The 13,298-nt window shown below is 39.0% G+C and overlaps 1 protein-coding gene and 1 pseudogene across 1 annotated transcript; both read right to left on the bottom strand.

Annotated features, from left to right (window-relative positions):
- Positions 1–1,617: 1,617 nt before the first annotated feature.
- LOC146713873 (tripartite motif-containing protein 16-like) lies at positions 1,618–4,306 on the bottom strand (annotated as a pseudogene).
- Positions 4,307–6,516: 2,210 nt separating this feature from the next.
- LOC146713872 (uncharacterized) lies at positions 6,517–11,899 on the bottom strand. Its single transcript, XM_085450495.1, has 3 exons — positions 11,616–11,899; positions 9,635–9,898; positions 6,517–7,647 (listed from the first exon to the last, which is right to left on the bottom strand). The coding sequence occupies exons 1-3, from the start codon at positions 11,785–11,787 to the stop codon at positions 6,701–6,703; spliced, it is 1,383 nt and encodes a 460-aa protein (XP_085306621.1). The 5' UTR covers positions 11,788–11,899; the 3' UTR covers positions 6,517–6,700.
- Positions 11,900–13,298: the final 1,399 nt, after the last annotated feature.

Here is a 13,298-nt window from a genome sequence, read left to right as displayed (position 1 = left end):
TTTCACACCAAGCTGCTTGCCTATTGTAGATTCACTCTTCCCAGTCTGGTGCAGGTCTACAATACTTTTCCTGGTGTCCTTCGAAAGCTCTTTGGTCTTGGCCATGGCGGTGTTTGGAGTCTGACTGTTTGAGGCTGTGGACAGGTGTCTTTTATACAGATGATGAGTTCAAACAGGTGCCATTCATACAGGTAACGAGTGGGGGACAGAAAAGCTTCTTACAGAAGACGTTACAGGTCTGTGAGAGCCAGAGATTTTCCTTGTTTGAGGTGACCAAATACTTATTTTCCACCTTAATTTACGAATAAATTCTTTACAAATCCTACCATGTGGATTCATGGATTTTTTTTTCACATTCTGTCTCTCACAGTTGAAGTGTACCTCTGGTGCAAATTACTGACCTCTGTCATCATTTTAAGTGGGGGAACTTGCACAATCGGTGGCTGACTAAATACTTTTTTGCCCCACTGTATATATATATATATATATATATATATATATATATATTCATGATTGCAGTTTTCAAAAAGAATATTATTATTAAGCTTCATTGCAGCACATCCGGCATGACTCATTTGCAGTGGACATTTAAAAATTTGTAACAGCTCAAGGATTCAAATTCTTGTGACATTTTTAAAGATTAGACCTCAAAGACATTGCGTTTACTTTGAAGATCATAAACGTCAGAGGCAAAAAGTGGTTAAATGGGTTGATCTAGCCTTCAGATTTGTGTCACCAGATGTTTCCACCTCAACCCCATCAGATGTCCTCTTCTGTGACAGTGGGAAAACATGATGAATGCAGAAATGTTGATTATCTCTTTTTGAGGCTTTTGATACACATACAAAAATGATTTATCTCAGACTGAAAAATGACCATGTTCAGGTACATTTAAAAATACGTGTCTTGATTATTTCCACTTCAGATCTGTGAAATGTGTGTGGATTTGTTTGAAAGTGTTCCAAACTTGAAAACTTTTTATTAGCTTATTAAAACCTTATTTACTTTTTGAATTGTATTTTAGATTTTTTATAGTAGAGATTATTTGAATATAGAACTTTTTATCTTTTCACGATGAATTAGTACATTTTGAATTTTTTCTTTTTTACCAACAATACCTTTTGTGCAATACTTTTGTAAATAGTCAACGGTGCAATAGACTCAATACTTGAAATGTGCAATTCACTTGTATTTTTATTTTTATTCCTATTTATTCTATTTATCCCCTTCGTATATTTTATTTATATTGTCTCTGTATTTATATATATGTGTGTGTGTATAACTCTGTAACTTCTGTCGGTGCTGTGCTTTTTTGGAAATCGAATTTCCCAGAGGAACCCACCCGAGGGATTAATAAAGTTCTATCTATTCTATCTATTCTATTCTATTCTATTCTAAGTGCAATAATCACAATATTGTTTTAACATGTTTTTATCTTTTCCCTATTCACCACACTTCCTCAGTATTTTTGGCTGTTTTTGATATCAATTGTATTATAAAAAATAACGACTCAAATTATTGATACTTTTCAAAAGTTCAGACCTCTAAGATGTACCGTTTAGGGTCATATGTTATCAAGAAAACCAACAATCTTCCACAAGAACCTGTCTTCTCTGTCTATTTGACTTTAATCAACTCTGCAGTAGCTCCAGCAGAGAAATAAAGACAAAGTCCAGCATAGAGCGGCTGAGTGAATGTGGTCTGGACTCTGTGGAGGAGAGTCATGGTTTCAGAGACGCTGTAGAAAGACAGAATACCTGCTCTGTGATCCAGGTACACTCCTACTCTGGAGGACCGAGGACCTGAGAGGACAGTTTGGATTTTTTTGTGATAGAATGAATAACTTTTGTTTTCACAAAGTAATGCCCAAGATTTGTCATTGTATCCAAATACACATTCATTTATACTGCTCTTTTGATATTCTTGTATGAGACTGCTACTTCTATTCCTCTAGCGCTCCTCTCCACTCTACCTGATCATAAAAGGTGAATCTGTCTGGATGATCAGAATAACATTGTTGTTCTTTCAACTGTGTTACTTTTCTGTTCCCCTCAGATAATAACAGATGCATATTTGCTGTGTTTGGATCCAGTGTGATTTCATGTGAATGTTTTAAGAATCCAGCTCTGGTCTTTGGCTCTGCTGGTGACAGTAAAACATCCACTTCAGTGACTGTCAGTGAGATGTTTGTCCATTCCTCTCTCAGAATGTCCTGTAGTTTATCTCTGGTCTCTGACACAGCTGCTGTCACATCCTCAAAGTAGCTCAGAGGACGAATATTGATGCTGGATGAGTGTGTAGACTCACTGAGTGCTGACAGTGAGGGGTAGTTGTGTAGAAACTGGTTGTGATCCTCTGTGTGTGAGAGCTGCTCCAGCTCGCCGTCTTTCCTCTTCAGCTCAGCGATCTCCTGCTCCAGCTTCTCCTGAAGCTCTTTGACTCGACTCACTTCAGTTTCCTGCTGGGATCTGACCTGCTGCTTCACATCAGAGCTTCTTTTCTGGATGAGACGGATCAGCTCAGTGAACATCTTCTCACTGTCCTCCACTGCTTTATCAGCAGAGCCATTGATGGCCTCCACCTCCTGTTGAAGCAGCTTCACATCTTTCTCTCGCTCCTGGATTTTCTGCTGGATGTTTAGTCGTCTCACCTCGAGCTCCTTCTGCTTCTCAGTCCTTTCTGCTGCAGCTGGGACTGTTTCATGGCCTTTATGTTCATCCACTGTGCAGAGATAACAGCTATAAGATAAAAGTCTAAGGGGGTCAGATTGTGAGACCTTGGGGGCCATTCAACTGGCCCATGACGACCAATCCACTTTCCAGGAAACTGTTCATCTAGGAATGCTCGGACCTGGCACCCATAATGAGGTGGTGCACCATCTTGCTGGAAAAACTCAGGGAACGTGCCAGCTTCAGTGCATAAAGAGGGAAACACATCATCATGTAGCAATTTCAAATATACAGTGGCCTTGTGGTTTCCATTGATGAAGAATGGACCCACTATCATTGTATCCCATATACCACACCAAACCATCACTTTTGTTGTTCCAACAGTCTTGGAGGGATCCATCCAATGTGGGTTAGTGTCAGGCCAATAGCGGTGGTTTTGTTTGTTAACTTCACCGTTCACATAAAAGTTTGCCTCATCTCTGAACAAAATCTTCTGCGTGAACTGAGGGTCCTGTTCCAATCTTTGTTTTGCCCATTCTGCAAATTCTGTGTGCCGATCTGGGTCGTCCTCGTTGAGATGCTGCAGTAGCTGGAGTTTGTAAGGGTGCCATTTGTGAGTAGCTAATATCCGCCAAAGGGATGTTCGACCAATGCCACTCTCCAGTGACATGCGGCGAGTGCTACGCTGTGGGCTCTTGCTGAATGAAGCTAGGACAGCCACTGATGTTTCTTCATTAGTGACAGTTTTCTTGCGTCCACATTTTGGCAAATCCAACACTGAACCAGTTTCACGAAACTTAGCAAACAGTTTGCTAACTGTAGCATGGGAGATGGGTGGTCTCGTAGGGTGTCTTGCATTGAAACCTGCTGCAATGACCCGGTTACTGCGTTCACCAGATATCAACACAATTTCGATCCGCTCCTCACATGTTAACCTCTTTGACATGTCAATGGCTGTGACCAAAGAGAAACTTGTAAATAACTCATGAAAGAATAAAGTTATGTTGAAACCAAGCACACCATTGTTTTTCTTGTGACATTACCAATAAGTTTGATGTGTCACATGGCCCTCTTCCTATTGAAAAAACAAAAGTTGTATCCAAGATGGCCGACTTCTAAATGGCCACCATGGTCACCACCCATCTTGAGGAGTTTGCCCCCTCACATATACTAATGTGCCACAAACAGGACTTTAATATCACCAACCATCCCCATGTTATTACGGTGTATCCATATAAATGGCCCACCCTGTATATTCCAGATGTGCTCATGGCACATTAATCCAGAGTCAAAGTGTTTTTTCAAAGAGGAAAATCTTAACTATCTCCGAGCTATTTCCACATAGGGTTAGGGCCCTACCTGCTTCAACTTTCTTGTCTGGCAAGAACAAGACGTTTGTTCTGTAGAAACTTTTGCTGTTTCCACAAAAAAATTTTAAACCTACAAAGAGTAAATTGGCCCAAATGGAGGGTGAATGTAAAAGTTGTATTAGAGAACTTAATTGTTTTTGTTAGTTCAGTCATGAAGCAGATTTATTCAGGTAATTTAATTAAAACACAATTTACTTAGAAAAAGAACATTAAAACAAAACTTTTCATTGCAAGTTTACAAGGACCCCCTACCACCACTGGATCCATCATCAGGAATAAAGACAGAAATCTGTGAAAAACTCAACAATACTATGTTATGCTGTTTTCATATATTAGGTAAGAAACCCTCAAAATACATTTAATTAAATTCATTTTTTTTAAACAGTGCCAAATCACAACAGTTGCCTCAAGGCGCTTTATACTGCATGTATTCCTACAATAATACATGCAGATCAATGACCCCCTATGAGCAAGCACTTTGGTGACAGTGGGAAGGAAAAAATCCCTTTTAACAGGAAGAGAAAGAAAACAGGATAAAGACATGCTGTGGAAGAGAGACAGAGATTAATAACGGGTATGATTTAGTGCAGAGAGGTCTATTAACACATAGTGACTGAGAAAGGTGATTGAAGAAGAAACACTCAGTGCATCATGAGAATCCCCCAGCAGCCTACACCTATTTCAGCATAACTGAGGGAGGATTCAGGGTCACCTGGTCCAGCCCTAACTATATGCTTTAGAACAAAAGGAAGGTTTTAAGCCTAAAAGTAGAAATAGTGTCTGTCTCCTGAATCCAAACTGGAAGCCGGTTCCACAGAAGAGGGGCCTGAAAACTGAAGGCTCTGTCTTGCTGCAGAATTTTGGATTAATGAAGGCTTTTCAGGGAGGTTTTAGAACTTCCTAATAATAATGAATTAACGTAGTCCAGCCTAGAAGTAATAAATGCATGAACTAGTTTTTTAGCATCACTCTGAAAATTAGAGGTCCAGGTATTTATGTCTTTTTAAGACATTCCTGCAGTTTAACTAACTAATTGGTGTGTGTTATCTGGCTTCATGGATAGATAGAGCTGGGTGTCATCAGCATAGCAGTAAAAATGTATAAGGGAAGCATGTTTAATGTAAACAGAATTGGTCCTAGCTAGGGCTGCTCAATTAATCGAATTTTAATCACAATTACGATCTGGGCTTTCAACGATCATTAAAAATGACTGAGCCGATTATTAGCCCCTCCCTCATTTATCCGCGACACCTTAAAGGCCGGTCCGTGAAAATATTGTCGGGCATAAACCAGTCCGTGGCGCAAAAAAGGTTGGAGACCGCTGATTAAGAGGACCCGAGGGAAGCTCGGAAAGCTAAGCAGAAGTTATTTGGAGAGTGACTGCCGTTGGTTGAAAAGAGAGTTTAAAAAAAAAAAACTTCAGTGGTGTTGCACACTATTTTATATTATTTTTTTAAAGTCATTGTTAACCCTTTAAAGCCGGTCAGAGCAGCACGCTCCATTTTGCGTAACTATTTTTAAATCCCTGTAGAATCTGAACCGTGTAAGCTAGCGCAATAATTTGTTTTGCATATGAAACCGGAGGAGTTGTACTTACATCTGATGCCACCAGCTTGTCCTCGGTCACGGTTTCGTTCCACATATAGCTTTGCAAAAATTGCATAAAAAGCGCTTGCAGGAACAAAAACATAATATTCCAGAAACACGCTTTGCCGTTCCTATCAGCTGTTCGTAACACTTCCCACAGTGAAATGATGCACATGCTGTTTTCTTTGCAAATTTGCATCATAGGATTGTTTTTTGTTTTTCCTGCAGTATATAAAAATTGCTGTATCTCCAAAATAAAACTATGAAGACACTCAAAATAAATTTCCTGTGGTGGGAAACTATTTTTTGCAACTTTATTGTATTTAAAGTTTTGAGGGATAAGCCTCTTAAATTTCTCCAAGTAGAAATATATGTAAACAAAACAAAAGCGATTTTCAATTTTTTTTGTAGTTTATTGCACTTTTTTGCAATTTATGTAATTACTATGGACTTAATGCATACTTATTATTAAAACATGGGCTATAACAGTTGTATTGATGTATAGCAACTTGAAATGCTCCCACAAATGGCACTACAGCATGTAAAAAAATAATATAAGCTCTGGTGGACTTTGTTCTATAGTAGGTCTTAAAGGGTTAAATAAATATCGTGATCTCAATTTCAGTGAAAATAATCGTGATTATCATTTTTGCCATAATCGAGCAGCCCTAGTCCTAGCACTGAACCCTGTGGAACTCCATAATTAAGCTCAGCATGTGAAGAGGACTCTCCATTTCCGTGAAGAAATTGGAGTCTATTAGATAGATATGTTACAAACCACTGCAGCGCAGTACCTGTAATACCTACAGCATGTTCTAATCACTCTAATAGGATATGCAATTATAAGAATAAGGTAATAAACTGAACAAAGAATGATGAGAGTTCTTCACTCCTCTAGACAATCCAATTTTATTCAGTTTTACTTATAAAGCACAAAATCACAATGACAGTTCTCTCAAGACGCTTTAAATTGTAAAGGACCTAAAATAGCAGAAAATACTGTCTTGAATATGAATCATCTCCAATCAGTTGTTGCAGTGACTTGACAGTGTAAGCACTACCACCAACACACTGCTATGACTCACAGGTGCTACGAGAATGCAGCTTCTCATCTTTGTGAGTTCTTGTATGACAGTTCAAAAGTGATTTTCGAGTGAATCTTTTCCCACAGGTGCTACAAGAATACGGCTTCTCGCCTGTGTGAGTTCTTACATGAGATTCCAATGCTGCTTTCTGACTACATCTTTTTCCACAGATCCCACATGAATATGGTTTCTCACCTGTGTGCATTCTCCTGTGTTTTTTAATTGCTGATAAATCAGAAAATCTTTTTCCACACGTGCTACAAGGATATGGTTTCTCACCTGTGTGACTTCTTTCATGACAGTCCAAAATTGATTTCTGAATAAATTTTTTTCCACAGGTGCTACAGGAATATGGCTTCTCACCAGTGTGAATTCTCTTGTGTCTTTTTAATGCTGATGAGTGAGAAAATCTTTTTCCACAGATGTTACAAGTGTACGGTTTCTCGCCTGTGTGAACTCTCAGATGTATAGTCAGCACAAATTTATGCCGAAAGGTTTTTCCACAGATGTCACATTCTAGAGACTTTTTCCTTGAGACAGGTTTACTTTGACTCTCTGACACAGCAGTGTTGTCTAGTCTCTGTCTATGACTTCTCTTTCTGTGACGTCTCTTCTTCAGCTCTGTATTTCTAGTAGATCCTGACTCCACGTGCCCATTTTCTTCATGATCTCGGCTCTCTCCTTCAGGAGAGCTGTGAGAAAGAAGCTGCTCACTGTGGTCACTTTCCTCATAAGATCGAGTCACCATGAAAGTATCAGCCTCCTGCTTCAGTCCAAGCTGCTCTCCCTCCTGACTGCTGCACAGTTCCTCCTGTTCCTCTTTAATGTGTGGAGGCTCTGGGTCCTCCTGGTCCAGACTGGAGTTCCTCTCCTGGTTACAGACCTGCTGGTCTGTGAGAACACCGTCCTTTTCAGAGAGATCCTGCTGTTGGAGGTCTGAAAGCACAAAGGAACAAAATGATAAAAATACATTTACTGACAGGGCTCTAGACTAACTTTTTGCCATCGTTGCACCAGCACAAAAGTTAGGCGGACTAAAATGTTTCAACCGCATCACTTAACACCGCAGTTTTACATGTGCACTTTTTTTGGGGGGGGAGTTGCAGTCCATACAGACAATATTCATTTCTAAATTATTAACTAACAATCTTATGCTTAAAGTGCTTTGTCAATATTGTAGAAAATGTTAAACTTAATCATCATCTTGGCCTCCTCTGACGACCTGTTTGTTGCTGTCTGTTGCTGAAAGGCAATGGGGAGAGTGGACACTTGGGCAGTGCATTTTTTGCAGCATATAATGTGTTTTCTGGATACACTGTGCTTTTTCAGCGTTCAAAGACAGATGGCACCATGTCACAGCTGGCTATGAACTTCAGATGGATCAGGCCTTAACTTAACAAAAAAAGTTATCAATAGTTCTTTTCATCTTTTCTTATTACCCACAGCTACATCCACTTCTGTTAGGCCAAGGCTGCTCACTAGGGCTGCGTATCATCACTGATTTCTATAATCCATTCGATTCAGGTTCTCAAAGTCCTGATTTGATTCAATTTAGTCTCAGACAGTCAGAAATATTATAATTCTGATCATTTATCAGTACTGATGTATGTGAGACTTCATCAGAATTGTGAACATCACAGCAGATGCTTTTGTGTCAAAGTAACTGAGAATAAAACACAGAAAAACATGAAGGAGATTTTTCTGGCCTGGCTTTTTATAACCTTAAAAATATTCTGTAATTTTGCATAATTTTAAAAAGTTTTTCTTCAGTATTAAACAGCAGAAATTAGGCTTTCTTTTCCGAGGTCATTTAAGTAAATAAAAAAAAAGAAAAAGACAGCGGCCGACAGCGCTGTAATCAACGGTAGACTGGTGGGTAATAAGCGAATGAATAATGCAGAAAACAGATTTGAGACGGGAAACTGTTCTTGAAGTACAGAGAGAGAGAGAGAGAGCTAGCTGTGCATGAAGTGTGATTTTTATCGTGGTGGAAGCAAAACAGCAAAACTCAAAGGGAATTCATGACGACATTGACCAAATGTGAAGCGCAGTTTGCTGCTTCTTTTGCTGCTGGCTCTGTGAATTTTAGTTGGAGAGAGACAAAACCTGAAGCTCAGAATCAGCGCAAAAAGACGTGAACACAGAGCTCCGACAGCGTGTCCGTCTACGGGCCGTCGGGTGAGAAAGCCGAGAAAGACAAAGTTGATTCTAATGCGTCGGTCCGTTCTGTGTTTACGTCTTTGTGTGGAATTCGTGTACCTGCTCTCATTTGCTGTTTGGTTGTTGTTGAAATGGTTTTGTGAGCTTTAATCTGAGAATCTGGCGTTTCTGGCAAAACACAGTTATATTTAAAAGTCGATTTAGGATTTAATGAATTGATATCGCTTTATTCTAGCTACTGACCTCCCTCTTCCAACTGCACTTTCAATTGGACCACGGCCAATCAGAGAGGTCCCGCCCCTGACTATCTCTGATTGGTTTAGTCCACGACACGGGCATAATGTGTGTCTGTTGTTGACCACACGGAGAGTTACAGAGTTTTTTTTTTTTTTGTTACCCGAACAGTTGGTCGCACTCTGCTCAATGTTATTTTTAGTAACACTGTTATTTTTACAATGTTATTACAATGTTACTGGTGGTGGTCAGAGGGCCCGGTGGCGCCAGTGTCTGGGAGCCTCGCCTCTGTCAGTGCGCCCCAGGGCGGCTGTGGCTACAATGTAGCTTGCCATCACCAGTGTGTGAATGTGTGTGTGAATGGGTGGATGACTGAATGTAGTGTAAAGCGCTTTCGGGTCCTTAGGGACTGAGTAAAGCGCTATACAAATGCAGGCCATTTATCTTTCTTTTTTTTTACAATGTTATTTTTACTCATCACCTACATGGGTGACCTTCATTTTTATTAGGACATCAGAGTCTTACATACCTATTTTGTGTAACTTTATCACAGGTTTCCAGATGGTCTCCATCTCTCTCCGCTGCTCTTCCCCAGTCCAGACGATAATGCCTTCAGCCTCCTGCTTCAGTCCAAGCTGCTCTCCCTCCTGACTGCTGCAGAGCTCCTCCTGTTCCTCTTTAATCTGTGGAGGCTCTGGGTCCTCCTGGTCCAGACTGGAGTCCATCTCCTGGTTACAGACCTGCTGCTCATCCAGACCCTCCTCTTCCTCACAGTCATGATTTTGTGGGAGGTCTTGAGGAACAAAGAAAAAAAAACAGAACAAGGTAACTAATGTGATGATACAAGAACACACGCAACACTATTTTATAAAAGCATGAATCAAAGCCTGAATAAATCGTGATCAATTGGAGAGACAGTGAGCTCAGATTGTAGCCTGACCGGCGCCACAGTGTGGTATTGATCATGTTAAATTAAGTATATGAATGCAGGATGTTTTCATCAGCTGAGGCGGGTCATAGAGGCACTCTCAGGCAATGAGGTGGAATTCACAGGTGATGATGCAAAAAACGCATGAATGTTTTCCAGTTTTGAAATAGTTTAAAGTGTAAGAGTTCAAATGTGCAACTGTCATTAAAAATAAAGGCACCACTGAGCAGTGAGATATATTCATTTGTAAATGTATAAAATTAATAGTTTTCTGTTAACATTCTTTTAGCATCTTGTCATTTTTGCAGAAACAATGTTGCACTTTGGCGTTATATTTTTCATGTTCACTGTAGAGCTTCATCACCAGGTCATGTGATAAGGTCTATCATGTTAGATGGTCTGTCTAACAATATCAATAGGACCTAAAACACTGACACCTGATGAACTGTGGAATCCTGTTGGAGAAAATAAAGTTTAAAAAATAAATAAATGCAACAAAATGAGTATTCTTTAAAAAAACATTTTTTTCTTTAAGCTTCTCCAAATTTTAGTGCAGAATAAACATTAGAGCACTTTGTTTAAGTATTTATTATAATCTGGTTTTGTGGAAAGATAAACTAGTTTAGATTCAGACATGTTTACAAAATGTGTGCATAAGTCTTCAAAATGTACAATTTATATTTGCATTTCAAGTTATAAAAATAATTTACTCAACATGTCTGTGTTGTTTTTTTTAACAGTAAAATAATACTGGTGGGATTTTGTTTTTTGTGTGATTTCAGATCAATGAATGATGTCAATGAAAAAACAATTAAATTCAGATATGCGAGGTTGAGCTGAAAAGAATGATACCAAACAAGGCAAAGGGGAAAAAAATAAAATGAAACAGTCTGAGGGTGAAATACAAATGTAAAATCAAAAGGTGTCAAAAATGTCCGGTTATATTTTGGACCTCAGAGGGTTAACCCAACAAATCATGAAAAATTAGGTTTACATTTTTGTTCATGACAGTGCAGATTTATGACATTTTGTGTAAATTTAACATGTAACAATTTGAATCTTTTCTAACGAAAACAGTGTGAAACTTAAGTTAGACTTGTGTGTGTAAATGAACCGCCCTATGTTGTGTAGCTTTCTGGATTTTATACTTATTGGGCTACATATTTATTTATTATACAGACTATACAGTAGGAATCAAAACTCACATTTTTTATGTAACTAAAGTTTTTAAGTATGTAGGCTACAGACAATGATTAAGTTATAGACTATATTTATATGAAAAAAGTGTATACTTACTGCATTTTAATCATTGTACCACCTGCATATGTGTTTGAAAAGAAAAGGCTTTGATTTTGCCACCCGAAGAAAATTTCTTTAGATCCGTCCCTGGTCTGCTCAGAGATGCTGCTGTCTACATTGGCTTACTCTGCTGCTACCAGGAGCTAACCTAGCAGTGACCATGGACCATCACTGGACACTGACCCACAGCACTGATAAATACCCAGTTTAACTTCTTCTAGTAAAGTCAGTCACGCTGAAGAATCTGAGCTTGAACAGCACAGAGTTAAAAACATGTCCATACCTATGATGTGTGAGTTTCTGTCGGGTTTCCGGCTGATATCCAGCAGTCTGTGCTGACGGTTGATCTCCTCCTCATACTGGACGATGGTTTTTTGAACCTCTGAGAAGATTTCTTCACAAACAGCAGTTAGTCTCTCCTTGATGAACTCTCTCAGATACTGAGCTGAACTCATCGCTGCTTCAACTCAGGCTGAGCGGATCGATACAAGCATCTATACAGACTGATCTACACTGACGTGATGGGATCGATACTTAAGTTTCTCTCTCCCCGGAGTTCAGCAGCCATATCTGTGCACGTGACTATTCTCGCATGGACACTCCTCCTTTTACTTTGTTGCTCTGCTGTGATTTGTTGGCCTGCAGTCACGTGACGTTTTTTCTCCCTCGTTCATAACTTCATTCATATTCCAAAGAGAAAGCGTAAACAGGTTCATGCTTGTTATTGATACAGTATTTATCACAGGTCCTCCATGCATTCTCCTGCTGTATATCATTAAATAAGGAAGAGCAAAAGAGGCAGTAACATAAATAATTATATTCCTACAGTCAGCTGTTATTAATGCTTCTAAACTGAAGGCTAAATCATCAACAGTATGATCACACGTGTTGGTACAGCATCAAAAACTACAGCAGATTATTTTGGTTTTATGGATATTTTGAATTTGTCCAATTTGTATGATAACAAAAACACATTATGACGAAGCTGCTGAGAAACTATCAGGATTCAATATGTCAAAAATGAATCCTGAATTAACAAAGAGTCTTATTTTATTTATTTATTTGCTTGGATATTACTCATTTACATATTTGTTGTTGTTTTAATGCATATCCGTGAAAAGATTTGCCTACATTCTTTTAAACGAAGCAAAGTATTTTTAGCCTGAGACCATCTTATAACGTGTTTCATAGTCCCTGTTAACACATGCCTGCTGACACATGATACACAGTAATATGTGTTTGAATACAACCTGAAACCTGTTAATGTTCTGATTTAACAGCAGATTTCTCCACATGCAGGACAGAGAAATTCCTGCATCTGTCACACAAAAAGTGGAAAATATATTTGTTTGACATTTTAATCACAATAACAAAGAAATAAAATGTTGGTAGATCCACTTTTTACAACGAATCATCCATCAGTAAAGAGTGTTCAGTAGAAAAAGGCCAGTGAGTTTATGTAAATGCTGTATCTGCTGTAAGACACAGACATAAAAATACATTAAAATGATTTTCATTTCTATCCATCATCTTGAACACTGACTATAAATGTGTTCACTTCATTATTGTGTGATTTGGTTTCTTCACGTGTCTCCTTCAGTGCAAATAAAGGACTGTTAGAGTGTGTGCTGTGTGTTTTTCTGAAGCATGACAATCCTTTCCAACAAGTATTTCCAGCTGTTTGTCTCCACTCTGCACTTTAGTCTTTCTTCCTGTCATGTCTGTGTCTGTCCACCAGGTGTCTCCCTCAGCTCATTTTCTGTGTGCGAGTTTTCTTTCGGTCTCTGGTCATTTTAATGTTTGTTCACTTGTGTGTAATTGTTTTTTTCACATATGAAGTCAAATCAAACACACCGAGCTCAACATAAACTTCCTGCTAACAGAATTTTAAATCAGTGCAGAGGCACAGAAGAAAGGACCCCACGCACACACACCGCTGTCAGTTTGCTCAGTTTGTCTATGGCAG

The sequence above is a fragment of the Copadichromis virginalis genome, linkage group LG3 (assembly GCF_057382275.1).
Source record: "Copadichromis virginalis isolate Kocher_CV1m ecotype Utaka linkage group LG3, C_Virginalis_male_GT1.1, whole genome shotgun sequence".
Lineage (NCBI taxonomy): Eukaryota > Metazoa > Chordata > Actinopteri > Cichliformes > Cichlidae > Copadichromis > Copadichromis virginalis.
Note: the sequence above shows the minus strand (reverse complement) of the source record. Positions and strands in the feature narration are given on the sequence as shown.